The 25948-nt window shown below is 49.2% G+C and overlaps 1 protein-coding gene across 7 annotated transcripts; it reads right to left on the minus strand.

Annotated features, from left to right (window-relative positions):
* Positions 1 to 134: 134 nt before the first annotated feature.
* Positions 135 to 25821, minus strand: SZRD1 (SUZ RNA binding domain containing 1). 7 transcript variants are annotated; one of them, XM_047728795.1, is made up of 4 exons: positions 25702 to 25819; positions 6602 to 6651; positions 4603 to 4857; positions 135 to 3403 (listed from the first exon to the last, which is right to left on the minus strand). In XM_047728795.1, the coding sequence occupies exons 1-4, from the start codon at positions 25750 to 25752 to the stop codon at positions 3301 to 3303; spliced, it is 459 nt and encodes a 152-aa protein (XP_047584751.1). In that variant the 5' UTR covers positions 25753 to 25819; the 3' UTR covers positions 135 to 3300. The 7 variants fall into 7 exon arrangements, with proteins under 7 accessions (XP_047584751.1, XP_047584752.1, XP_047584750.1 ...); XM_047728796.1 differs by having other exon boundaries at positions 4603 to 4854; positions 25702 to 25794; XM_047728794.1 differs by lacking the exon at positions 25702 to 25819 and adding an exon at positions 21222 to 21305 and having other exon boundaries at positions 4603 to 4854.
* Between the last annotated feature and the right edge of the window lie 127 nt (positions 25822 to 25948).

The following is a 25948-nucleotide window of genomic DNA, read 5'->3' on the forward strand; positions in this document are numbered from 1 at the left end:
ACACACCACCCCAGGCCTATTTCTCTAACAGAGAGCTCCTCCCTGGGATGGAGCAGAGGTAGCTCCCCCAGTGGTTCACGAAGCAGGCACAGCAAGAGGTTAGGAGGCCAGGGACTGAAATGAGGACAAGGTTCTGACAAGTTTAAAACATGTATTTAAAATACAATTTATAAAATGCTTAATCTGCCGACTCAGGAGCCCGCGGTGCGGGGTGGGGTGGGGTAGGCATCTGCCCGCTAGACCAGCAGAGCAGCACTGCAGGGGTGCGGCCCTCCCTCCCATGCCCTTCTGTTCAGACACCCAAGGGGCCCATGTGCACCCCGGGGATCACACGACCAGAAAACAGGACCCCAGAGGTTTCCAGAGTCTCTGCTTACCAGGGAGGCTGGGGTAGCCCTGCCGGCCCATCCCTGAGCAGAGCATCCCCACATGGGGCAGAGCAGGGTATGGCTGGGCTGGACAGGGCGGGGCGGGGCAGCGGGCTCTGGAAGGGGCTGATGGTAGCAGATCGGGTGTTGCCTCCTGCCTGCAGGTGGGGAGCACCCTGACTGAGTGGGCTGAGAAGGGTTGGTCACCAGGCCTGGACCCCCAGCTCCTTTGGTTATAGGCTGACATCAGAGTAGTGGCTCATGGGAAGCGGTTAGCTGGAAGGTCTGAGGCCTGGCTCATGGGGTCAGGGAGGAGCTGGGGGAAGGGGACAGTACCGTGAAGGCAGATAAAGGGGCAGCAGCCTCAGGTTTCTGCCCCCCCCCGCCCCCCTGGGGTTTTCCAAGCCAAAGCCTGCAGCTTACTTTAAAAAAAAAAAGAAAAGAAAAAGAAAAGAAAAGAAATAAAAGAAGCACTTAAGGAAAGTTACAGACAACTACCCCCCCCAAAAAACCAACAACAAACAAACAAAAAAATCCCACACACACAAAATCCAAACCATTCTCCCATCTCCCCTCCCACCTCCCCCCAACACAATACCGTTCCTTGTTTTCATTTTCTTTCTTTCTTTTTAAAATTTTGCCTGCCACCTCTCCATCTGGGAAGCCAAGGGTACAACTGCTGGTGGGTCGTGGCAGGCACACAGCGGGCAAAGCCCCATCTTTGGCCCGAGGGAGGTGGGAACATCAGTCCCTACTACATCCTCAATCTGCAGACACCCATCAGCTGGCCTTCCCTTCGGCCCCCACTAGGGGAGGGGGAAAGAGCAGGTGGTCCCGATGGCTGAGCAATCAGTACTCCTAGCCATGCCACCTGGCCTACCTCTGTACCCCACTCGCAACTGAAAGGACAGTGTCATCGGGCCAGAAACCACTATTACATGAGGGCTAGACACTGTACAGCTAAAAGGAGGAAACTTGGTCAGGGCAGTGGAACTATAAAGACAGCAGCCAACCTTCTTCCTTGCCCACTCCCGGGGGTCACCCCCCTCACAACAGCCTGTGGGCACGACCCAACAGCCTGGGCCTTCTCCATGACCGAAGCTCTGTTCCAGCTCTCCGCACGCACAGTTTCCTGGCTGCTCACCGTCACGAAGCTGTGCTACGGACTAGTCGCTGATTCAGCTGGCAGCTGGCCCTTCCTCCGCAGTGGGAGATGCAGTGGGACGTGGCTTGCTGGGCCTACATTCTCACAGGGCAAGGCTGAGAGCCAGGTGAGCCAAAGGTGGAGTGAGCCCGCAAAACCTAGCTTGTCACCTTGGCCACTAGCTGCCCGAATCACAAAATGTCCTATCACCCACTCCCTAACTCATCCACTGAGTGGGGAGGCTATCTGGCTGGCTGAGGGATAAGGCGCAGTGCAACAGAAGAGACCAGAGAGCCTGAGAGGACCCCGAATGTACACACACACAAACACACACACACACACACACACACACACACACAGCTGCTCTAGGCAGTTGCCCTTAGCCTCTTCCACCTTAAAGAGCCAAAGCAAAACTCTAGACTCTAGGGACAGAGAGGAAACTGCCTTCATTCCAGGCCCTCGCTCTGGAAAAATGGGTGAAGGGTAGCCTGGGTCTATGGGGAACCAATCTGTCACCACCCATCTTTGCAATGCACAGCTTGCCTTTTCCCAAATGTATTCAAAATGGTTGGCTCCCAAGGTAATGACTTCACGAAGGAAATGTACCAGGCATGGTTACCGAGCTGGCACCATCAACAGAGACGGTGCCCACAGACCTCTCAGAGCTCAGGCCTTGCTGGAGTGGGAAGATCCAGCCGCCTTCTGTGCACACTGGGCAGGAGGCTCAGAGTCCTGGAGCCATTCTCTCCTGGCTCTCCTCGGGCTAAGAGCAAAACACTGAGCAAGTCTCACATCCCTTGCTTCTGAGCCCGGAGTGCATCTCACTCCCTGCTCTCTTCGAGAGGGAGCAAGCCTGGCTGGCAGGGGAGCCACCCTGAGGGGGATGGGAAGGGGAAGTCTGTTCACTTCCCCTATCTTCCCAAAATACTAGAGGTGGGGTTGGCACCCTCCCCAGGCTCTCTGAGCCTGTAGAGCTAGCTCAGTCTCCAGGTAGGGCCAAGATGCCCTGGGACTTCGCTGAGGGAGGGAGGTATAGGCATGGGGTGCTCATCTGTCCTGGGGGCTGCAGAGCCCTGCCCCTTTTCTGGGCGGCAGTAGGAATACAGAAGCTAAGCTCACCAAAGTCCTATTGGTTAATGTTTCTAGTGAATTTCCTAGAAACATTTTTAAGTAGACTACCAAACTACCCTTTCTCAATTAAAAATTCATTAAACTGCTAAAACCCCTCCCATGCACTTTTTCTTGTAAATCAGGTATTTGTATAAACAAACAAAAATAGGAAGGAGAAAAAAAAAAAAAAAAGAAAGGATATTTTCAAATGGAACTTGCTTTTAAGTGATGAAGACATGCACTTGCGGGTGGGCGGACGGGAGTTCTCATCTGTGTTTTGAAATCCCAAATTAATGAGCATGATAAACCGTTATTGCTGGCACTGGCTTTACCCCAAGTGGCCAAGTGGCACTGTCTGACTCTCTACTCTGAGTCCTTCGTGGGTCCCCCCAACCCTCCCCTGACCCCCACCCTTTCCCTTTCCATTGACTTGGGACAGCCCTTGTAGACGTGCCAATCACAGTGGGAAGAGGGGGAGAAGGAGGGAGGTCACAGTGCATGGGGTTCAAGGTCACAGTGGGCGGAGCAAAGGGGATCACAGTGCAAGTAAGTCAGGTCGTTCCCTCTGCTCAAGTCCAGCTGTCTGCCACGGCAGTGCGACCCGTGGCGGACGACCCAAGAGGCGGTGATGGCGGCGGTGGCGGCGGCGGCGGCGGCGGCATCCTTCCCCGCACGCATTTATCTGCGCTGTTTGAAGCCCTGTGACCCATCTGGACCCAGAGGCTGTCTGATCACATGACTGGGCTGCCTGCTGTCCTCGGGTTGGGAGATCCTGGTAGGCCTGAAGAGAAAAAGATCAGAGGGAGGCCTGAAAAAGGACATAAAAGAGGTCCCCAAATCTTAAAACTGCAGCTAGGGCAGAAGGCAAAGTAGCTGTCAGCCAACTCTGACGCCCTCTCTGACAAGCGGACTCGGAATCTGCAAGCTGGGACGTCCCCATGGGCACAAGGGGCAGGTGGTCTGTGTTCACCTTGAGCAGTGGCTACACTCTTCCCCTGAATCTAGAGGGCGGGGGTGGGTGGGTGGGGGTGCTGGTGCTCACGGGCCCATCTTGTCCAGAGGTCATGACCACGGACAGCTCAGCCTCCACAGAACTATGTGGCATGACCCTTCCGGGTCTTGGGCAAAGGAAAACTCCTAACCAAGAAGTCAGTAGAGGGACCAGGCACCAGCCATGGCTGCCCTCCTGCTTCTCTTCAAATCATGTGGTTAATGGCTGACTCACATTAACATGGAAGACTATAAGGAGAGAGACCTTTTCTGTCTGCCAAGTGAAGGCTTGGAGGAGAATGGGAGTCTATCGAATGAATGAGGGGACAGGAAGAAGGTATATAGATTAGTTCAAGTCCCAGAATAGCAAGCCCAAGGAGGCCTCTCAAAGTCAGAAAGAGGCTGTTTTAACAAATACCACCTTAAGCAGGAGCTGACAAATTTACATAATGCAACCTCTAGGACTGCAGAGGGAAAAAAAAATGCTGGGAACAAAAAAGGATTTAGAAAATTCACCAAACATCACAAGAGAGCTATTATGAGACCTGGAAGATAATATCTAAGCACGTCGTGGGGTGCCATCCGCTGTGCCAGGTGGGGTTCTCAGAACACTATATCATTTATTTGTACAACGATGACAAGGGAGGTTCTATGGTTATCCCATTTCCTCCACAGATGAGGCTATGAGGGTGCAGAGAGGTTAGGCAGCCGGGAAGTGGAAGGAAAATGGCAGATTCTGACTCAGAGTCTGTGCCTTTAACTTTGTGCCACACTGCCTCCCCCCCACCCCGCAACTGCAGAGGAGGCACAGCAGGAAGCCATGACCTCAAAGCTTGCAGTCCTGAGCCAACGGAGCAGACCCTGAACTTGCCCACCAGGTCAGGCTTGGCAGCTGGAGCTGCCACGGTTCCAGACCTGATTCTGCCTGCTTCTCATCACTCTGCCGGCCCGGCAGAGTGGTTGCTGGTGAGCCCCACCAGCTACACTCACCTGTCCAGGATGGGTTTCTCTTGTTCCTCCTCAGGGCTGGCGCTGCCCAGGATCCGTTTCCGGGCCTCGGCGTACTCTGCCTCCCGCTGCGCTAGGGACTTGACAGGAAGGGCTGGCCTGCTGGTGGAGTTGGGGCTGCTGACCACACCGTTGCTGGTGGGCCTCTTGAGGATGCGGATCTGTGGAGGGGGCCCCGTGGGAAGGCTATCGTCCTGAATCACAATGGGCACTTTGGGAGGAGATTTGGATTTCCTGCTGACAAAGAGCAAATACAGCTTCACAAGTCCTACCCTTGACTACAGAGGACCCATCTGTGTCCCTCACCCATGCCCACTTTTCCCTCCCTCCTTCTAATTCTATTTGTTATTCTCTGGCCTCTGACCAGACACCAAAACTCTCACTCCTCAAGAGGGATTTCTCAAAAGAGCCACCTTGCCATAAGCTCACGAGGTCCTCAGGTCTGGTCCTCAGACCTAACCCCAGGCAAAGGGGGGCTGGAACAGCACCTCATTCTGGGACTTCTATCCCCAGGTTCAGTCACGTCAACCACTGTTTGGCCCCTGTGGCAAAATATTTATGCCCAGAATCCAATGACGTCAGTTAATATCCCAACTTCCCTACACAGAGCAGAGTATATAACAGGCTGATGTGGTGGGAGCCCCTTAGCGCAGGGGTCAGCGAAGTGTTCACACCAGCCATGGCCTTCCACCACATGTGCTCACACCAGTCAAAAACACTACAAAGGAGCCCACTCCGCCATCCCTGCCTGGCACCAAGACAGGATTTACCAAACTGCCTCAGCCTTTGGTAAGTGACCAGGGCCTCCCCGAGACAAGCTACACCAGACAACTGGGTGATCTCTTCAGAAGAGCTTCTGAGCAGAGACACCTCCTCACCATGGCTCCCTGGGATGTGGGACGCGGCGGGGCTGGGGTAGAGGACGATCCTAGAAACAGTGCTTGGCAGCGTTCAGAGGAAAAGCCTTGTCCAAGGCTGGTGGATGTGCACACCGGGCAACGTGTCCACAAGGAGAGGTGGAAAACCACACAGGAAGGGAGAGAAACAAAAGCCAAAGGGGAAAAAGGGATCCAGGCAGGAATGATGGACCTTCAGCAACCACAAAGACCCTCCCCAGAGCAGCCCAAACTAGCTTCTCTTCAGAACCCAACAGCCTACAGGGGCCTGTTTTCAGAGCCACGGTTGTCAGTGGGGGAAGGGGCTAGAGAACTCAGCTGCCGCCAGGGGACCTGGGACAAGTCCTGTGCGGGACAGGAATGGCGTGCCAAGGGGACTGTAACCAGACATCAGTGCAGTTGCTGAGACGAGCAGACAGACAAGGAGCTGGCCACCTGATCAGTGGCAGGGAGCCAGGAAACTAGCCGGCAGGCAGGGCACCCTGGCACCCCCTGGGGAATGGTAAGCCAAGTCCAGAGAGGTCCTCTCCTCCTCCCTTCCCAGTCCCTGTGGGAAGCCCACAGGTTACCTAAGTCCAAAGTCAGACGGCTGAGGTTAACTTTCACCTGCTCTGAAACCCACTTTCTCTTCTGTCTGGGAAAATATCCTTAAAACGGTCTTTGAGAACTGAGAGTCTTTTCTTCCAGAATACCCCCATAATGCCCTCAGCCACCACGTCACGGAAGGCCCAGAGAAACCATCTGTCCAACCTCTTTATGTCACAGAGAAAGAAACTCATGTCCAGAGGGGAAAACAACTTGTCCCAAACCTCGGAGCAACTGGGACAGAGCCAGGCCTAAAACCCACATTTTCTGACATGTCACCTCCCCACTTTCCACCAGACCACCTCACACCGCGTACCCTCTAAGTTAGAAGGCAGATGCGACAGTCGAGCCTCACTCTCAAAGACTCAAGCCACCATATCCTGGAGGGACACGCTCGGGAGCCTGCCCTGGAAGCCTAAGGGCCACCTGGAGAACACCACTGACTGCCCAGCTCTCAGCCGGCAGAGAGCATGAGCCCTCAGACCAGACAGCAGCCTTACCTCTCCTTTTGTGTGATCTTCAGTTTTTTTTCCAACCGTCTGTCTATTTCCTAGAGGAAAAAAATGTATATAAAAAGTGGAAAAAAATCTCTCTTAGATAAAAACTTATGTCTTTATTTTCAGAGCTAAGGATGGCGTCCTCTGAGCAGGGGCGTTACTGTGCCCTTTGAGGTAATGGATGCAGACCTCCCTTTACTAGACTCGGGTTTGGGAACCTGACTCCCTGAGGGTTCATCTCCCTCCATCCCCATGGCCACGGTGACAGTTCTAGACCTCGTCATGCAGCTGGGTTCTTTGTAGAGCTTCCAACTCATCTCCTGGCCTGCAATCTGTTCTTCACAGAGCCACTCAAATCACCTCTCTACACAAAAATCTGGCTGTGTCACTTCCCCACTAAAACCCCTTCAACTGCTTGCCAGTTCAAGTCCAAGCTCCTAAGCACGCCTCGTCCCCAGCTTCCTTTGTGTCTGCTCCTGTTTTACATCACTGCGAAGCTGGGCTGTCCCTAAGCCCCCGAACTCCGCATGCTGATCAACTGGCCTGCAGTGGCCTCCCCTTTGCAAACCCCCCACTGACCCTGCGAACTCCACATTGACATCGGCCTTTGCGTGGTGAAGTCCTCCCTGGCCCCATGCGTAGTTCCTCACCTGCTTCTCAGACATTAAGCTCTCCCTTTCCCAGACCTTCATGAGCACAGGTATCACATATTTTCCAGCCTCTTCTCCCCACTGTTATGGACTTGGACTCTGGGACTGGCGCCTAGCCAAAGGTCTAGAACAAAACAGAAGCCTAACACGCGTGAAACTGGATGGCAGTGAGCCCTCACGCCCTCGGCACCAGGAACTCTGAGGTGCTCCCACAGCCTTGCGCAAAAGCGTCCACACGCTGGACGGGGGACGCTGTGCGCGGACAAAGACTGAACCTTCAGGCTCCTTGGCTGCCCCACTGCTTTTTCCTACAAAACATTCCACTCAGCTGTCCTCAGAAGGGCAAGACTATTTAGCTACTGGAGTAGGAAAAGGTGTATGAAAAACTATTATTTCTCTGAAGAGAAGACCTCTCACAGTGGATCTAAAGCAGGACCGGCTTTGCCCACTAGGGGACATTTAGCCATGTCTGGAGACGTCTTTGGTTGTCCCTGCCAGAGAGGAGGTGCTACTGGCAACCAGAGGGTAGAGTCCAGGGACGCTACGCTGTGAAAATCCTATAATGCACAGAACAGCCCCACGGCAGAGTGTCACCTAGCCCCAAATGTCAGCAGTGTTGAAGCCGACAATCCTGACCTACAGGATGTATGGGATTTTCAAAGGAGTCTAGAACTTGCAAAATGTGAAGAATCACTTCCTTAACTGCCAATAAAGTCTTTGAAATTTGCTGAGACCCACCTCAAGGCTGGGTGGTAGCCAGTTTTGGGGAATGTTCCAAATGTCCTGCAAATGACTATTCTCCGGTTGGTAAGTACAGGTCAAGCTGGTTGACTCTAGCATTCAGAACCTCTCCATCCTCTCACCTGTTAGGGCTACCCACTAGGCAAAGAATCAGAGATTATTTTCTAGTAAATTACCTTGTTCATCTTTATGAAATGATCTTCTTTGCCTTAAAATCTATTATTTAACATGAATAAAGCTGCGCCTGTTTTTCTTTTGGTTACTATTCCCCAGAGTATGTTTCTCTCTTTTCCTTCTCATTTTTCCCTCTTATTTTTGTCTCCTGTAAACAATATGAAGCTTGACTCACTGTACAAAGCTAGATTTCAATCCTGTCTGACACTGACATTCATTCTGCCTGGTGCTGAGTTGTGTTTAACATTGTTTTTATGACTTACCCCACATGTATTTAGGGGCAAGCACAACAGACTGTGTTCTGAGGGTCCCATCAACTCTGTGGAGGGGTCCAAGAAGCCACCAGATGGAAGACCTCTCACTCACGCTTAGGACACATGTTGGCATTCAACAACTGTTTGAGGACTGACTGGCAGGTGCACCAAGAGCATGGGAATGACCTGGATGGCTTCTGGGAAATGACAGGCAGGCAGGGAGAATCTAGGCCCACAGCACTGTCTGTATCAGAATTGTAATTCTTGTAAATTTTTTTTTATTACTACCAGTGTTATGGCCTGAGTAGATACTATGTCTCACATTAGTCTAAAGCCTGTTACCATGTAAGGGCTTTCCAAAGCTTTCCACAAATAACTTACAGTTTGAAATCTCCAGACTGTATCATTTTGTTCCAATCTGCAAATGATACTTCCTATTCAAGTTTCTCCACCATCAATGCAAGGTTTAACATCTGTGGGATTTAGAGGCCCTCAAACAGGGTCAGAACCAAATGCCTCCAGGGGCTGGGCAAGTAACCCAAACTCCTTTGCAGGGAGCACGGTGGGGGAACTAAAGGGGCTGAGAGGCACCGCAGGGCACTGGGCCGGCCGCAGGACACAGACATGCAGTAGAGCCTTGGCTGAGAGGCCAGAGCTCCTATTTTAGGAAAAAACGAATTCAAGATTTTTATGGGAAAGCTTACATTTTTAAACTTTATTACATGAACTCTCACTTTCATATCACTATGAGGGCTAAATAAGGCATACAGGCAAACAGCTTAATACTAGAAATCCATTTAAAAAAAAAAATTGTGGTAAAATACACATTACTTTAGCTGAATGTGAGATGTCCCAACCAGGTTTTTCTCAGGACAGCAAACTGCTTCCTTCTTTCTGTAGGGCCTTAGGGAAGATAGAGAATTTGCCCAGGCCCAGCAGATGGAGACTGGACAGAGAAAAGCCCTTCAAGAGGGCATTATGGACCATGCCTGAATAAATGGGCCTCTGTCCCCAAGGAAGACATGCCTGCCATGTAATATAAAGGACCAGCTCTAAAAGTAATGACTCACATCAGTATAAAGCTTTATGGCTGTCAATACGCTTCCCCCAGACACTCATTTTCTGTTCACACCAACCCTAATAGACAAAGAGCTTTTATCCTCTTCTGCGGCTCAGGGAGGTTAAGAAACCAACCCGACGTCACAAAGTAAACCACAGAGGCAGCCCAAGAATTGAGATCTTTTGAGGCCCTCTCTGATGCCAGCAACTCCCCCCCCAGATGCTCAAACCCCTGGAGATGGTAAGCCACTAGATCCCGATCTTCTCTTCTTTGTGTCCTCTGAACGCCACTCTGCTCCCGAGCACCTCCCATCAAACTCCATCACACACCATCATACCAGGCAGGATGGTTATCAGAGCTGAGCAGGAATTCTTCCATCAGATTAGAGAACAAGATGGAAAATGCAACAGCTTCAGGAGAAAGCTGATCCTGACTACGTCCAGATGGCTAGCTGGACACCAGTGTGCCCAGAGCTGGCCCCGCTAAGAGCGGGGACCCTGCCAGCAAACGGAGAGAGCAGCTCCCTCTGGAGTCTGTCCAGGTATCATGAGTCAGTCCATTCTCTTTTTGGACAAGGACTTGCAATCAATCTGCTGTCAGTCTCATGCTCCGAGAGCTGCACCAAGCCAAAACTTTCCTACAGGGTGCACTATAAGGAGAATGCTTGTCTCCTCCAGAGATGCAATAGCTCAGTGGAATTACACAGGCCTCAGAACGCTGTGTGAGGAAGCATCTAGATGTGGGCCCCGACAAGAAATCTTATCACCTGAAGGCAAACTTCTCTTTTCATAAGGATGAACAGAACCCTGGTCCACGGTCAAGACTTCTGTGTCAGAGGCCTAAACACCACACATAGTGGAAGGAATACACATACAAGCTCCTCACTCTACGACTTCTCAGAGCGACCACGGCTCACCAGGACACAAGCAAGTGTTAGGACATAAGCATAACAGAGGGGAGATGCTAAGAAAAGTTTGATTTCCCATGACTATTCCTGGAAAGGCTATTTTTGGTCAAGTAGCACTGAGCAGACTTCAGAAGATGACGCCCTGTGCTCTGCTAAGTGGTGTGGTCTCCTCTTTGGGTCAAAACCTAAACAAAGCTCTGTTGCGACTAACAGATAAACGGCTATCACTTGCTCTGTGGGGCTACATCTCTACAAAAATGAAGTACACCCTTCTTGGTCTGAGAGAACAAGCAAAACCAGGTGGAAGGCATAGAGGCAGAAGGTCACGAAGAACCATAATGGGGAGCCAGGCAGTTCTGGACAGGGCAGGTCCCTTATGGGAGAGGCCCAGGCGACAAGGTAAATGAAGTCAGATGCAGTGAAGCAACATCTGCAAATTCCACTCACCTGAGGAAGCAGCACAGCATCACTGGCTGCTGCCACCCTTGCCCTTGCAATGACTGTCTTTGTGAGCCCCCACAGAAAGCTGGAGGATGGAGGCACACCAGGGAAGGGGACATCCCAGTCCATTTTGTTACAGAGTCCCCGTCTTCAAAAGGATCAAAGGAGACAAAGAAGTTAGGGATGAATCTTTAATGGGAGGCAGGTTAGCAGTAAGAGGTGGATGAGAAAGGAAAAAAACAAAGGTAGGAAGTGGAGAGGAGGGGCAGAAAGGCAAAGGAGAACAGTAACTGGGCTGCTTTGGGGCTCTCGGCAAAGTCCAGGAAGTAACAGCATCAGCCACAGCCACAGCCGTACTCGCAGACCGGAATATTCAAGAAGCAGACTTTACTGGTTTACCTAGGGGTGGGGAAGCCCTGGGGGACCAAGTCAAATTAGCCCAACTCAGAAGAGACAGAGTGCACAAACCCAAATCCCGGCTCTGCTACACTGTGGGGTGGAGGGGGTGTCCTCCCCTTTCTAATGCCTGACCTTCTGCTGTCCGCCAGCAAGAGTGCCAGGGGCAGGACTACCCGGCTCCACCAGTGCGTCCCTCCTCTGGTAACTAGAATCCCTGGTCACCAACACAATCAACACAAGTCCTAAGATTTCAGAAATCTTGTATCAAATGGAGATTCCTGGCTCGGGTTAAGAAATAATCTCTTTTTATCAGCAGAAGTTACTATTTAAGTGACTCTTCTCAGATAATTTGCTTCTCTCTGTCAGTTTCCATTCAGAAGGTGACATTTTCTGACCTTCCTCTCAAATTCTGTAACGACTGGTTTTGGACTCGTCGTGACACATGATGTCCCACAGGCTCGTCTGGTCTGGTGTAGCTACCCCAAATTGGGGAGCACACATCGGCAGACAGACGCTACGGTGGAATCTAAAAAGGGACAGGAACCCCGGTGCAGGGGTTTCTCTCAGAACTGAAGCCTGACAGGTCCTGACGAACACAATGCCACCATTTCAGAAAAAAAGCAGAGAAGGAGATGCTGGGAAGAAGGCAGACCTTCGGTTCCAACACGTCCTGCCCTGAACTCCCAGCACTGGTGACAGTGCCAGGCTGGGTCTGACCGTTCTAAAGTCTTGCCAGGACCCCAGCACCTACTCCCCTGCCTATAGGGCCTCCTGTGACCCCAGCAAGGCACCTATGTCTCCCATACCACACAACTAGATGAGACTCTGCCTATTTCTACAAGAGCCCCCAATTTCACTTAGGAGTGAAACACAAGAATTCACAGCTACAGCCAGCAAAATCTGGTTAAAAGCTATCAGATAAAAGGTCTCTGTGCGTTTAGAGCACACCATGGGCCATTTCAAGTCTAGACATGCAGTCACAGAGACTTCTCCAAACCACCCCCACACCAACTCTTTGTTTTTGTTTTTTTGTTTGTTCTAAACTATTTTATTTTTTAACATTTTATTTATTTATTTATTTGAGAGAAAGAGGCAGAGAGAGAGAGAGAGAAGCAGACTCCCCACTGAGGGGGAGCCTGATGTTGGGGTTGATCCCAGGAACCCGAGATCATGACCTGAGCCAAAGAGAGTAAATGCCTGACTGACTGAGGGCTCCCCCCCACCCAGCTCCACCAACTCTGTGAACTGTTCTAGCCCTGCCTGCCTGGTTTCTGGCAGAGGCAGGCACAGGGACGCTGCTTATTCTATGGACGCTGGCTAACCAGGGAGGGAAGCCCCCGAAGTCTTACCATTCCAGGACTGATTTTTTTTTTTTTTAAAAGATTTTACTTATTTATGTGACAGATCACAAGAAGGCAGAGAGAGGAAGGGAAGCAGGCTCCCTGCAAGCAGAGAGCCCATATGGGGCTCGATCCCAGGACCCTGAGATCATGACCTGAGCCGAAGGCAGAGGCTTTAACCCACTGAGCCACCCAGGCGCCCCCTGGGTTTGATTCTGAAGCGATGATTCATTCAAGATTACCATCAGGTTCAAAACATTACTCAAGTCCTGGGCAAAGTTGATTGGTTAAATCAGAAAAAAAGGCAAAAATGTGGGATGCCTGGCTGGCTCAGTCTGTGGGACGCGTGACTCTAGATCTTGAAGTGGTAGGTTCGAACCCCGGGCTGAATGTAGAGATGACTGAAAAATAAAATCTTTAGGGGTGCCTGGTGGCTCAGTCACTTAAGTATCTGCCTTTGGCTCAGGTCATGATCCCAGGATTATGGGATAGAGTTCCGTATAGGCCTCCCTGCTCAGCAGGGAGTCTACTCGTCCCTCTCCCCCCCCCACCCCCGCTAGTACTCTCTCTCACCTCTCTTAATAAAACCCTAAAAATATTTTTTTAATAAAATAAAATCTTTAATAAAAAGACAGCATTTAGAAGTTGAGACTCGGGGCGCCTGGGTGGCTCAGTGGTTAAAGCCTCTGCCTTCGGCTCAGGTCATGATCTCAGGGTCCTGGGATCGAGCCTCACATGGGGCTCTCTGCTCAGCAGGGAGCCTGCCTCCGCCTCCTCCTCTCTCTCTCTGCCTGCCCTCTCTGCCTACTTGTGATCTGTCAAATAAATAAAAATCTGTAAAAAAAATAAATAAAAAATTAAAAATAAAAAGAAGTTGAGACTCAAGACCATCAAGGCCATGACATTGGTTGCCTTTTTAATACAGACACATCTGTCTGTCAGAAGGTTCTACTTCCCACAAAACAATCCTCCATTCTGTTACTCCCTTAGCAAGGAAAAAGATTCCACCTTAAGTGGGTTACTGTGGGGGCACAGTATACAGGTTTAAAATCCCTTCCCTAAGGAAGTCCATGTTTTGCTAATATATCTCAAAGGTGTCCTTTTGCTTCGTTGTGACAAAAAGCTGGAAACAAGCATTTGGGGAAAACCTACTATAATGTAGGAGATGTGCCAGATGCTGCTGGACTCCCAGAGGTTAGGCAATCGTTGTTGAAGAGGAGAGCCCACCAGGAGGGAGAAGACAGGTAAGTGAACCACAGTTGCTGTATTAGCTGTACGAACTGTTTTGGGAAGAGAAATGGAGAGCGAGCAATCCTGCGATGAGGAGTCAGGGAAAAACGCAGAGACCTAAAGAACAAGAGAGTCAAGGAAAAGGGAGGGGTATAAAAAGAACAGGGCGAGGGACGCCTGGGTGGCTCAGTTGGTTAAGCAGCTGCCTTCGGCTCAGGTCATGATCCCAGCATCCTGGGATCGAGTCCCACATCAGGCTCCTTGCTCATCAGGGAGCCTGCTTCTCCCTCTGCCTCTGCCTGCCATTCTGTCTGCCTGTGCTTGCTCTCTCTCCCTCTCTCTCTCTGACAAATAAATAAATAAAATCTTTAAAAAAAAAAAAAAAAAGAACAGGGCGAAAGATGAAAACATGAAGGAAAGGAAAAAAAGGAAAGGGACCCCAAATAAGAGATTTTCTAAGATGAAAACCTTCTGAGATTACCTGAGCTATAGTAGGTAATGGTTTTTATTAGCTGCTACGAACACTCCTCAAAAGGCTTTGGCGGGTATGTGTCAAGACAAAACAATTCTTACTCCCTTGGAAGGGAAAACTGCTTCCTCTTTCCTTCCCAAGTTCACTGGGGCTTTCAGGATCTCTCTGCACCTGCCCAGGAAGAGGAAATCCTTTGGGCACACTTTCCAGCTACACCACCCAGTCCTGTGGCCACCACATATGGCCAGTCCCAACTGAGCTGTGCTGTAAGCACCAAATTCACAGCAGGTTTCCCAGACTTAGTCCAAAAATAGTGTAAAATAGCTCGTTAACCTATTATCAGGATTGATTACATGCTGACATGATACTATTTGGGGGATACTGCAATTTTAATATTTAAAATATTAAAATTAGGGCACCTGGCTGACTCAGCAGTAGAGCATGCAACTCTTGATCTCAGGGTTGTGAGTTTGAACCCCCCTCCGCCTCCCCCCACACCCCCATGCCCACTGGTTGTAAAGATTACTTAAATAAATAAAACTTTAAAAAATATATTAAAGTTAATCCCACCTATTTCTTTCCACTTTAAAAAAATTTTTTTAAAGATTTTATTTATTTGATAGAGAGTGATCACAATAGGCAGAGAGACAGGCAGAGAGAGGGGGGGAGCAGGCTCCCTGATGAGCAGAGAGCCCAATGTGGGACTTGATCCCAGAACCCTGAGATCATGACCTGAGCCGAAGGCAGAGGCTTAACCCACTGAGCCACCCAGGCGCCCTCTTTCCACTTTTTAAATGTGGCTTTGAGAAAGTTTTAAGTTACATGTGCGGCTTGCATGGTACTTCCCTGGGCAACACTGCTTGAGAGCTAACCTTTGAGTATCAGCATTCTATTCTTAGAATAAGATGTATCTATCTCTGGTACACACTTTTTTTTTTTTTTTCCCCAACGATTCCATCTATTCATTTGATAGAGAGAGAGAGAGAGAGAGAGAGAGCGTGTGCGCTCGCAGGCACAACCAGGGTTAGTGGGAAAGGGGGAAAGGCTACCCGCTGAGCAGGGAGCCCAACGCAGGACTTGATCCCAGGACTCTGAGATCATGATCCGAACAGAAGGCAGCTGCTTTAACTGAGTCACCCAGGTGCCCTCTGCTACACATTTAATCTTTCAGCAACTAGCAACCGAATGCCTCAGGTACCCAAGGGGCATGCTGTTTACGCTGTGCAAAACCTCCTCTGGTGCGTCCCTTCATTTTGGCATGACAGCAACTAGCACTTACCCAGGGCCCAATGTCTGGCCCAGGCCCCACTCTGAGTAACACTCACCACCTCGAGTCAAACCAGCTCTGAAACTGCTGTTGTTGGAGTCACCAATGACCGCCACTGCTGCCAAATTCCACGGTAAATTCTACATCCTTACTTCACTCAACCTCCTGGCCTCATCCAACACTGCTCAAAACTCCCTCCTTAAGGCATGTCTGTCTGTCCTTCCTTCCTTCCTTCCTTCATTAGACAGGGGGGAAGGGAGGGTCCGAGGAAGAGAATCCCAAGCAGGCTCCATGGGAAACACAGAACCTGACAGGGCGTTCAATCCCACAAGCCTAAGATCATGACCTGAACGGAAATCAAGAGTTGCACACTCAACTGACTGAGCCACCCAGATGCCCCTCCTAAAGATGGTGCCCCATCTTCTATACCAGCCTCCCAGTCTCCTCCTACCTCCCTGGTAGCTTCTCTCTTACCCCACATTTGATTTCTTTTGCAACAGGACAGGCTCCTCTTCCTCTCCAGATCCCTAGAGGTTGGAGAGTTTGCACCTCTCCTCTTCTGTAGCTCCACTGACTTATTCGGTGATCTCATCTACTTCCACAGCCTTTTTTTTTTTTTTTTTAAATTATTAGATTTTATTTATTTATTTGAGAGAGGGAGTGAGCAGGAGCGGGGGGGTGGGGGGAAGCAGACTCCCCGCTAAGCAGGCCGCAGACGTGGGACTCAATCCGGGGACTCTGGAATCATGATTCAAGCTGAAGGCAAACGCTTAACCGACTGAGCCCCCCCAGGTGCCCCTCCACAGCTTTATAGACACTGACAGACAACTGTTGACTCGACATGCCCACTTTGATTTTGCAAGGGACCTAACCTCACCAGGTCCAAAATTAAACTCTTGATTTCATTGACTCACCCAAGCCTGCTTCTCCCCCAGTCCCTCCACTTAGCCCATCTCAGAAATTCCAGTCTTCTCGGAGATCAGGCCAAAGACTCTGGAGTCATCTCTGATGCCTCCTTCATACCTCTAATCAGTGGAACTTGTTGGTTCTACCTCCAAAACATGTCCTGAATTTTCTCAACACTTCTGCTGCTATGACCTCCCTGGTCCAAATTACCACGGCTCTTGAATGGACAGCTGAAATAGCATTTTCATCAGTCTGTGTTTCTACTCTTGCCCCTACAGCTTAGTTCACACACAGTAGCCAGAACAATCCTTTTAAAAACCAAGTCAGCCTCTGCTCAACACCTTCACATGGCTTCCTATTTCAAGGTCATATCCACCATGGCCTACTAGTCTACAAGATCCGGCTCCCTGATACTTCTAACCTCTTCTCTTATCACTCTGCAATTACTATTAGCCTCCACCATTCCTCAAATAAAACAAGCATGCTCCAGCCTCAGGGCCTTTGCACTTGCGGTTCCCTCTGCCTGAAATGCACTTCCACCAGCTTCTGCACACTTTCCTTCTCACTTCCTTCAGGTCTCTCTTCCTATCTTTGTTGAGAGGCCGTCTCTAACCTCACCCCCTCCGCCCCCCAAAACGACACTTATCCCAGACACTTTCTGTGATCCGTGTTTTGTTTTTAAGATTTTTAAATATTTATTTATTTGACACAGAGAGAGAGAGTGAGAGAGGGAACACAAGCAGGCGGAGTGTGAGAGGGAGAAGCAGGCTTCCCAATGAGCAAGGAGCCTGATGCAGGGGGCTCGATCCCAGGACCCTGGAATCATGACCTGAGTCGAAGGCAGACGCTTAATTAAGGACTGAGGCACCCAGGTGCCCCTGTTTTACTTTTCTTCATTGTGTATGTGCAGAAAACATTACTGTTTTACTGTCCATCTTCCTCCACTAGGAAGCAAGCTTTATGAGAAACTTCATTCACTACCGTTGTCCACAGTGCCCAAAATAGTACCCAGTACATGAATTCATGAACCATCCTATGAAACAAGGTTTTAGGGATATATTCCCATTTCACGAATGACTTAGAAACTGATTCTGAGAGTTTAATGTAACTCGGCATGGTTCCACAGCGCGTATGATGGAGCAGAGCCAGAATCTGAAGTGATTCTAGTGGGTCCAAAGGCAGCAACACTATCCATATTCTAAATAAGAGCGAAGGGGGCGCCTGGGTAGCACAGTTGGTTGAGCGTCCAACTCTTGGTTTTGGCTCAGGTCATGATCTCAGGATTGGGAGATCAAGACCCATATCAGGCTCTACACTCAAGCGTGGAATCTGCTTGGGACTCTCTCTCTCTCCCTCTGCCCCTTCCCTCCCACTTGTACACATCCTCTCTCAAATAAATATTTAAAAAACAAACAAAATAAGAGCTAAGGCTGCTGTAGGCATTTTTCAGCAATGGTGGTGGCAGCAGCATTCTCCAAGCACCTGCCACAGATTCATGTAAGGAAGACACTGTACCCTCCCTTTACCACCTCTCATACTCAGCACAATCTGAGGGATGGACAGCAGCCTTGCTACACACTCAGAGGTTCAATGACTTGACTAAGGCCACTCAACTAGTAAGTGACAAAACTGATCCCTAAATCTCGAGAGGAGGGAGCCGAAAGGTTCAGGAGCTAGCTAGCATGTGGCCGCAGAACTACTAAAGCAGGATAAAGGCTGACGGGGAACACCAACCTGCCTCCCCTGCACCCCAGGTCAGGTTAATGCAAGCGCATTAACCTCAGGAAGGACTACAGCAGAGGCAGATCACAACGAAGTCCGGAGCTTAAATCTGTGAAGAAATTCCCAAAAGGAAGTAATTCTTCAGCAGAGGACAAGCCTTACAATTTAGATGTATCCTAAGCTGGAGAGCCTGAGAAACTATGAGTTGCCATGTTGAGACACTGTTTCCTTCTGCTTCCAGGACCTCTTAAAAGGGGCTCCATGGGAGGGAATCCATGCAACCCTTTCCTTTAAAGGTGCAGAACAGGCAGGAGTGGGAGTAATAATGGTGGTGAGCCCTGTCCTTGGAATAAAACAGTGGGTAGAATCTAACAGGGCTCCTCTTTCTCCAAGTTTATTATTGCTTTTCCCTACAACTCATAGAAAAAGGAGTGTATTAGTTCTCCGGTGCAGCAATAAAAGAGACCTCCCAGCCAGTCTCAGGAACTTCCCACTCTACCCAGACAGAGAGCGTGCTGGAAGGGCTGGAGGGCTGAGCAACAACGCCCTCACGCTCCCGGCAACGCACTCTGCTCTAACACCTGCCTTTGTGTGACACTTTACTAAGTGTTCCACTCAGCTCTCACCGTCAGGCAAGGCAAGACTTTATCAACCTAAGTTTACAAAAGAAGAAACTGAAGCTGACAGAAAGATAGGTAGTGATCTGCCCAAAACCCAGACCTGGCACCTAAACCCTTAGCCTAGCCTTCTAACTTTTGTTATTGCCAGAGATGGAGGAAGTGGGTCACTAACTGGCAGGAGTGTCCTACTCTTTCCTCCTTTTAAAAAGACAGAAAGGCTCCTCTCCCAAAAGAAATACTCATGTGGACTCTGGGGAATGGCACAAAGTCATTCTTACCTCCCCTCTATCCCATCAGCTACACCACCACCAGGTTTTATCCTAACGCCCAAGGGCACTGTCATCAAAGGCTAACTCGAATCATGGCACTAAGCAGGCAGCAAACACAATGCCTCCAGGGCCAAGCCGATAAAGCAAGCGTGACAGAACACAAGAGGCAACACAATACATAAAGTGGGGACTCCAGAGAGGACAGGAGAAGAGAGCAAGTTTAAGACCCAGGTAAAGGCATTCAAATTCAGTATCTAAAAAACAACGTGCACCCCAGAGTATACAGGCTGAATACTCAAGAGCTGCCAGTTTGCAACTACAGATACAGGAATCCTTAAGAGAGCAGATGGAGTTAGTAAATCTTCTCAAGAGATCTGAGCAAAACTTATTTATCTCTTTTCACTTGGCCAGATGTTAAAAAGTTATTTCCCTCCTATAATCCATATTTCAACCAGCACGTCACTTGCCATCAGTGTTCACTATTCTTAGTCTTACAACGGAGAGCAGCAGCATCCTCTTGGCTCTTGAGAAACAAATTCGAGTTTCTCAGACATGGAAATTTAGTACCTCCTCATCAGGCCACAGAGGCAGAAGGTCAATCCCAGGTGAGACAAGTAGCAACACCTCAAAGGAAAGCAACTAAATATCCTAAAGCACTTAACTAGTTAATTATCTGCTGAAAAGCAAAGGTAAACAAACAGTCCAGAACGCTCCCTAGAGTGTGGGCTCAGGATGCCAACAGCCAAGCTGAGATCAACCAAGTGATTTCCTCTCCTGGACGCTAGGAATAAGAACACCTCCACGGGGGCGCCTGGGTGGCTCAGTTGGTTAAGCGACTGCCTTCGGCTCGGGTCATGATCCTGGAGTCCCAGGATGGAGTCCCACATCCGGCTCCCTGCTCAGCAGGAAGTCTGCTTCTCCCGCTGACTTCTCTTCTCTCATGCTCTCTCTCTTTCATTGTGTCTCTCTGCCTCTCAAATAAATAAATAATATCTATCTATCTATATATATATATTAAAAAAAAAAAAAAGAACACCTCCATGTCTCTAGGTCACAGAGACTGACTGGGGAAATGAACATACAAATGCACTCTGCCCAGGCTGTAGTGAGCCCGTCACCTACTATCTAAGAAGCCCTTCCAAAAGGGGTCTGTGGGCTCATAGTCCGAGTCCACTCACCAGTGGTAGCAAAAACCAGGTAGCAAAAAACAGAACTGACAGCTGGAGGGTCACAAATGCCTGCATAAGCCAAGGCAGCCAGAGCAGAAGGGCTGGGAATTTGGCTTTCAGGGTCTAGGAAGAGCAGTGACAATCCTGACCTCTCCAGATTCGTGTCATAACTATCCCGCAACTGTACATATTATTCCTTTTAGAAAGGAATGACTGTTATTTCCTGTGTTCATTTTATAAGGGCAAGGGTTTTGGGTGTGGGGAACGGATGACTCGCTGGGAAGGACATTTTGAAATGCCTTACCCTCAGGGATAAGAGTCTTTATCTACGTAAGGACCAAAGTCAGGATGTGTTGCTAATTTCTGAGGTGGTGGCTCTTAACCTCTATCTTCCCATCAAACATCCTGCAGAGAACTGAATGTTAAAGAGAAGGATGCTTGGCAGAGGCTAGCAGTTAAAAACACTTCAGCAAGAGAAATCTCTATGGTTACTACTTAAAAAAAAAAAGCATTCTGTGTTTTGGCCACAGTTATAAGCAGCTAAACTCAGTCTTCTCCTAGGAAACCAACAAGTCAGTAACTGTCCCAACAGAAAAAAAATTTCTATTCCTGTAGGGCAAGTGTGCAGGAAAGAACACAGCATACCTTGTGAAGGCTTCTTCCTGATACCGCCAGAAAGGGACATTACGGCAGGGAAGCCACTGCAGTATAAACGTGAAAACTGGAAAGAAAGGGCTGGCCCCAAGGATACATTTGAGTCATCAGATCAAGACAGCAGTGCCTTTTCTTTGTAGGCATTTACTGAAAGCTTCAGAGAGATACACTAAGTTCTCTCCTGTTGTGTAAGGAAAAGCAAGAAGGCCTGTCTGTGACTGCCTGAATTTCTGGCCCACAGCAACCATGGCAGCGCTCTCAAACACCCAGGGCATGCTGGGAACAGGCCCCCCATGCAGCCCAATGAAAAAGAGCTGAGAAGTTAGAGTGAAAAGCTCATTATCCTACCTTCTTTGAAATCACAGTGAAACAGATCTTTTTCCAGAGTCGCAGGGACAGACGGCTCAGCATGATCATGTCTACACGGGCCAACTGCTTTACAGAGAGCCCTCGCTGAGCACATCACAGTCCTTCGGACCCAGTCTTCCCGGAAAGACTGGAATAGCTTAGAAATGGTTCCTTCAGGCACCGTAGCACACCGGGACTGTGCTTCATACCACAAGTCTTAAATGCCTTCTTTACTATAAGGATAGACAAAGAAATCAGCACCAGGGAGCTCCAAAATAACTGTTATTTGCCCACTACCCACAGCCACTGTAAATATTCTATAATGACAACAGTTACAGGAAGTGCTGAGGTAGAAGCCATGCTTCAGGGAGAACAGCCTCTTCTCTAAAGAATAAGAAGTTTGGGGCGCCTGGGTGGCTCAGTGGGTTAAAGCCTCTGCCTTTGGCTCAGGTCACGATCTCAGGGTCCTGGGATCGAGCTACACATTGGGCTCTCTGATTGGCTGGGAGCCTGCTTCTTCCTTTTTCTCTGCCTGCCTCTCTGCCTACTTGTGATCGCTGTCAAATAAATAAATAAAATCTTTAAAATAAGAAGTTAATCAAAGTTCTTATCTCTTAAAATCTACATCACTACCCTGCTTTAAAAAAAAAAATCCTTTAAAGTTCTCTTTCAGGACAAAGTCCAAGGGCCCCAGAACCAAGAACAACGAGGCCCCCCTTCCTGATCTGATCCCTGCATACCTCTTGGGCCTCATCTCTTTCCATTCCTCTCTGCCAACCCCCTACACTACAGCCAGAAGGAAGTATTTGAGTATTTGTAGCTCTTCCAATGCAGCACATTCTTCTCTTGCTGCCGGTATGCACAATGGCCCTACACTCTACCCACCCCTCCCAGATTTACTACAACTTAATTCAAGTGTCCTTTGAATCATCACCTTCTCTACAAGGCTGTCTCTGATCCCAGCCATGGTACCCCATCTATGCCTCTTCCCAAAAAAAGTACTGCCTTACCTGTCTGACTCCTGCACTGCACTGGGTCCAGTGCCTGGTATATAGTATTCAGTGTTTACTGACACCTTCCTACGTAGACTTGTATGCCATCCAGCATTGCTGGGTGGTCATGTTTAGAGGCTCAAAGAGGGTAAAAAAGTAAAAATAAATTTGAATTCTAGTCCAGAAGACCAGTCATCCTTTAACTTAAGATACATTTTCTTTCAATTAGCTACACCACTTGCCCTTGCCAAAAACAAAAAGCACTTTCGAGATGCAAAGAAATCAGAGAGGTTGCCAATGCATTAACTACCAGTCCAATTCCATTTGCATACTATCTATCTTCCCCCAGGATCGGATTAGCCCATTACCTAAGAGATGGACTCAGTCATGTCTTTTTTCTTTTCTTTTTTTTTTTTTAAAGTCTAAATAAGTGAATATATAAAGCTCCAAACTATCAGAAACTGAGCAAACTGTTGACCTGGTTTTTCTTTCCTGGAGCACAACGATGTCTTCCAATTACAAAATGCTCTATTTGTCCCCTGAAATGTGCTTAAGACAAAGTACAGAATTTAGAGTTTGAATCAACATTAATTCAGTTTACACGTTCATTTCTCCCAAAGGCAGTATATTCTGAAAGAAGCGTTTCCTTAGTGTACTGTAAGCCATATTCCTTGAACTGTCCTTTGATTGGGGATGGAACTCCTTAGGAGGAAACAGGCAAAGGCACGATTCTATCTTAGGTCAGTGTTCACCATACTAAAAGCAAAAAGCAGCCTATTTGCAGAACATCTGCAGTGTTTCTCAAAGCCTTCCCCAGAATGACACAACAGCATTTGTTATTGAGTATTTTGAAGATATGCAAGAAAAAAATGACCTCAGATGTATTGACATATAAGACATTCCAGCATGTCAAAAATTTTTTTGTGGTGCTGAGGGCAGGGATCACCAAAAGCCTCTACTCTCAAGGATGAGAACTACCTTCAGATCATATAAAGTTAGAGGGGTCACTTTAGAAATTAGCCAATCCCCATTTGCTTGTCTTCCCGCCATCCAGATTGCTTCTTTGGAAGGGTGGGAACTTAACACTCATTACTATGTATCAGTTGGAAGACAGGATAAACAGAAGCTGAGACTTTTGCGGATTACCTATGCAACTACCTACATCTGAAAGACATGTACAGTGCACTGGTTTCCCAGTCATGTGGACATAGTGCTTCATCCCCCTCTCTGGCTCTCCTCCTGCAAAAGTGCACATCTACAAAATCCTTTGTGAAATTCAAAAAGGGAATCAAATTCAAGAGAGCCTTCAAATATAAGCCCCAAACAAACATATTAAAAGAGAAAGGTGATGCCCAACTCCCAAGTCTTCTCAAGATCCCAGGTAGAGAGACAGCAAAATGCTACAGACTGAACCCTGCTTTGGAGTCAGATAGGCTTAGTGTCAAATCCCAGCTCCTTACGTACATCTGTGTGATCTTGAGCAAGGCAAGTTACTCCCTAAACCTCAGTTTTCCTTGTTTATAAAAGGACAATAACTACAGGTTATGTCAATGGTTCAATTAAAAGATATAGAAGAAACGTGCATTTTGGCAATTACCACTCATTATGTCAACAAGGCAAGGTCTGGGTTCCATCTCTGTACCTGGCACTTTTAAAGGATTTTACTGAAGCAAAGCAAGAAAGAATAGTGAAAACATCAGAAAGATTTAAATTAAATCTTAGATCTCTGGGGTTCATTCAGCTGTAAAATGTGGGACTGGGTTAGCTGATCCCTTAGTGAATCACACATTCTGAAAAACAAAAGTAATCCCCAATTTCTGAATCCTGCATGCATTCTTATCATTTTCTTCTTCTTTAACATGAAGTGCTCATGTCCCTTATAAACAGGTGAGAAAAATCAAAGAAAGGCCAAGATGCTCAAGCAGCTTATCATTTGAGTCACTCAAATTGCAGGCCAGGCTTCTTTTTCTTTGCAGGAGGGTGTCTGAATGATACATTCATATTAGTGGTAGGCAATAAATGCCTGTACCCGGAACTTTTGCATTCTCTGGCACAAAGTCACAGCTAAACACACTGTGTACCTAGCACATAGAAACACTCAAAAAATGTTGAATAAATACCCAGATGACACCTGTTGCTCCGCTCCGTACAAAATCTTTCAATTGCTCTCCTAACTTAAGTCAAAATCCAAGAAAGATGGTCAGCACATAACTGTACCAAACACCTGAACGACATAATTTTTCAAAACCTTAATTACGCTACGTGGAAAAACATAAACACCGTCAAGGAAATGCTGAACCACCGGAAAAAACTTCGAAGCCAAGCAAAGTTTCAACATTCCCGCAGGGATACACCCACTGCGGCGAGGGTCAATTTCTTGACGTCTTCCAGCTCTACTGAGCACCCTCAAAGGGGCTGGGGCGGGGGGCGAGGTGGGGGGCGCCCAGCTCCTATTCTACCCTGGTACACTCGGCTCTCCAAAGCTCCAGTCTCAACACATAAACCTTGAAGGTGGCTGTCACTCGAGCCCAGCACTGAACAGACACGAACACGGGGAGACCAAAAGGCCATCTCCCCATCTTCACGAGGGTCACCACAGAACCACAAACTCTGAGAATACCCAAATTAATCACAAACCTAATAGAATTGGTTCCGGCTGTTCCAGCTTGGGATAAACTATTTTCCTACAGCTTCTGGGAGTCAAACAAAAACTCCAAAAGCAAAATCGAACGGCCCCTTTCCCCCCTCCCCCAGGAATGTGGCCACTTTACAAATCACAAGCACTCTCCGAGACCTTCGCCCGAGGCTCAGATCTTTGGGTGGCTCCCAGGGGAGAGGGGCTGCCCGCCGGGCTTTTGGTTGTTCCGGCGGGGTCCCCGGGAGACCCGCCTGCAACGGGCTCTCAGTAAAACTGAAACAGAAAAAAAACCCCAGACTCGCCCACCGTGGCGGAAGGCGCGAAGCAATAGGGGATTTTAGCGCAGAGTGGAAGGGCCCAGAGACGACTCAATTTCCTCTCCTGCCCTCCGCAGCTCTTCTCCGGAGCCCCGCACGCCACCCCGGTCCGCGCCCTCCCCGCCCCCCCACATGGTGTCCTTCCTCATCAGAGCACATGAACTTTAAAATGGTGACTCGGGCGGGGGGGGGTGAGGGGGCGGCGACAAGAGAGGAAGGGTCAAAGAGACCCGGGACGAGCAAGAGGGCGCGGGAGTCAAGAAAAGAGCCCCTGGGTGGCGGGTGGGGAGCCCTGGGTGACGCGCACGTCGGAGGTACGGAGGGAGGCGCACCGGGCAAAGGTGGAGGGAGAAATGGAACGCGGCCCCTTTAAGAGGCCTTCACGGCGCTCAGGAACCGGGGGCCTCTCCTCCACCCCCGGCCCGGCGTGTGGGTCTTTCCTTGGGGAGAACCATCCCCAGGCCCGCTCCCCGGAGGCTCCCCTCACGCCAGGTCCCGCCCGGCCCTGCCCCGCGGCGGCGGCTCCTCCTTACCCCGCTGTCTGCCGCCTCCTCCCAGCTCTCAGCGACCTCCTCATCTTCCATCTTACTCGCCGCTTTCCCTCCTCCCCAACCCCCTCCCCGCGCCTGCGCCCTGTAGCGCACCTCCGTCGCGGGCGCAGGCACGCAAAGCTTTACTCAATGGACCCCGCCCCTTGCCAAGCCCGGAAGACGCACCCCGCCGGGGCCTACTAGCGTAGTGAGAGCCATCTTGGAAAAGGGCAGACGATCCCGAAAGCCG

The sequence above is a fragment of the Lutra lutra genome, chromosome 4 (genome assembly GCF_902655055.1).
Source record: "Lutra lutra chromosome 4, mLutLut1.2, whole genome shotgun sequence".
Taxonomy (NCBI): Eukaryota; Metazoa; Chordata; class Mammalia; order Carnivora; family Mustelidae; genus Lutra; species Lutra lutra.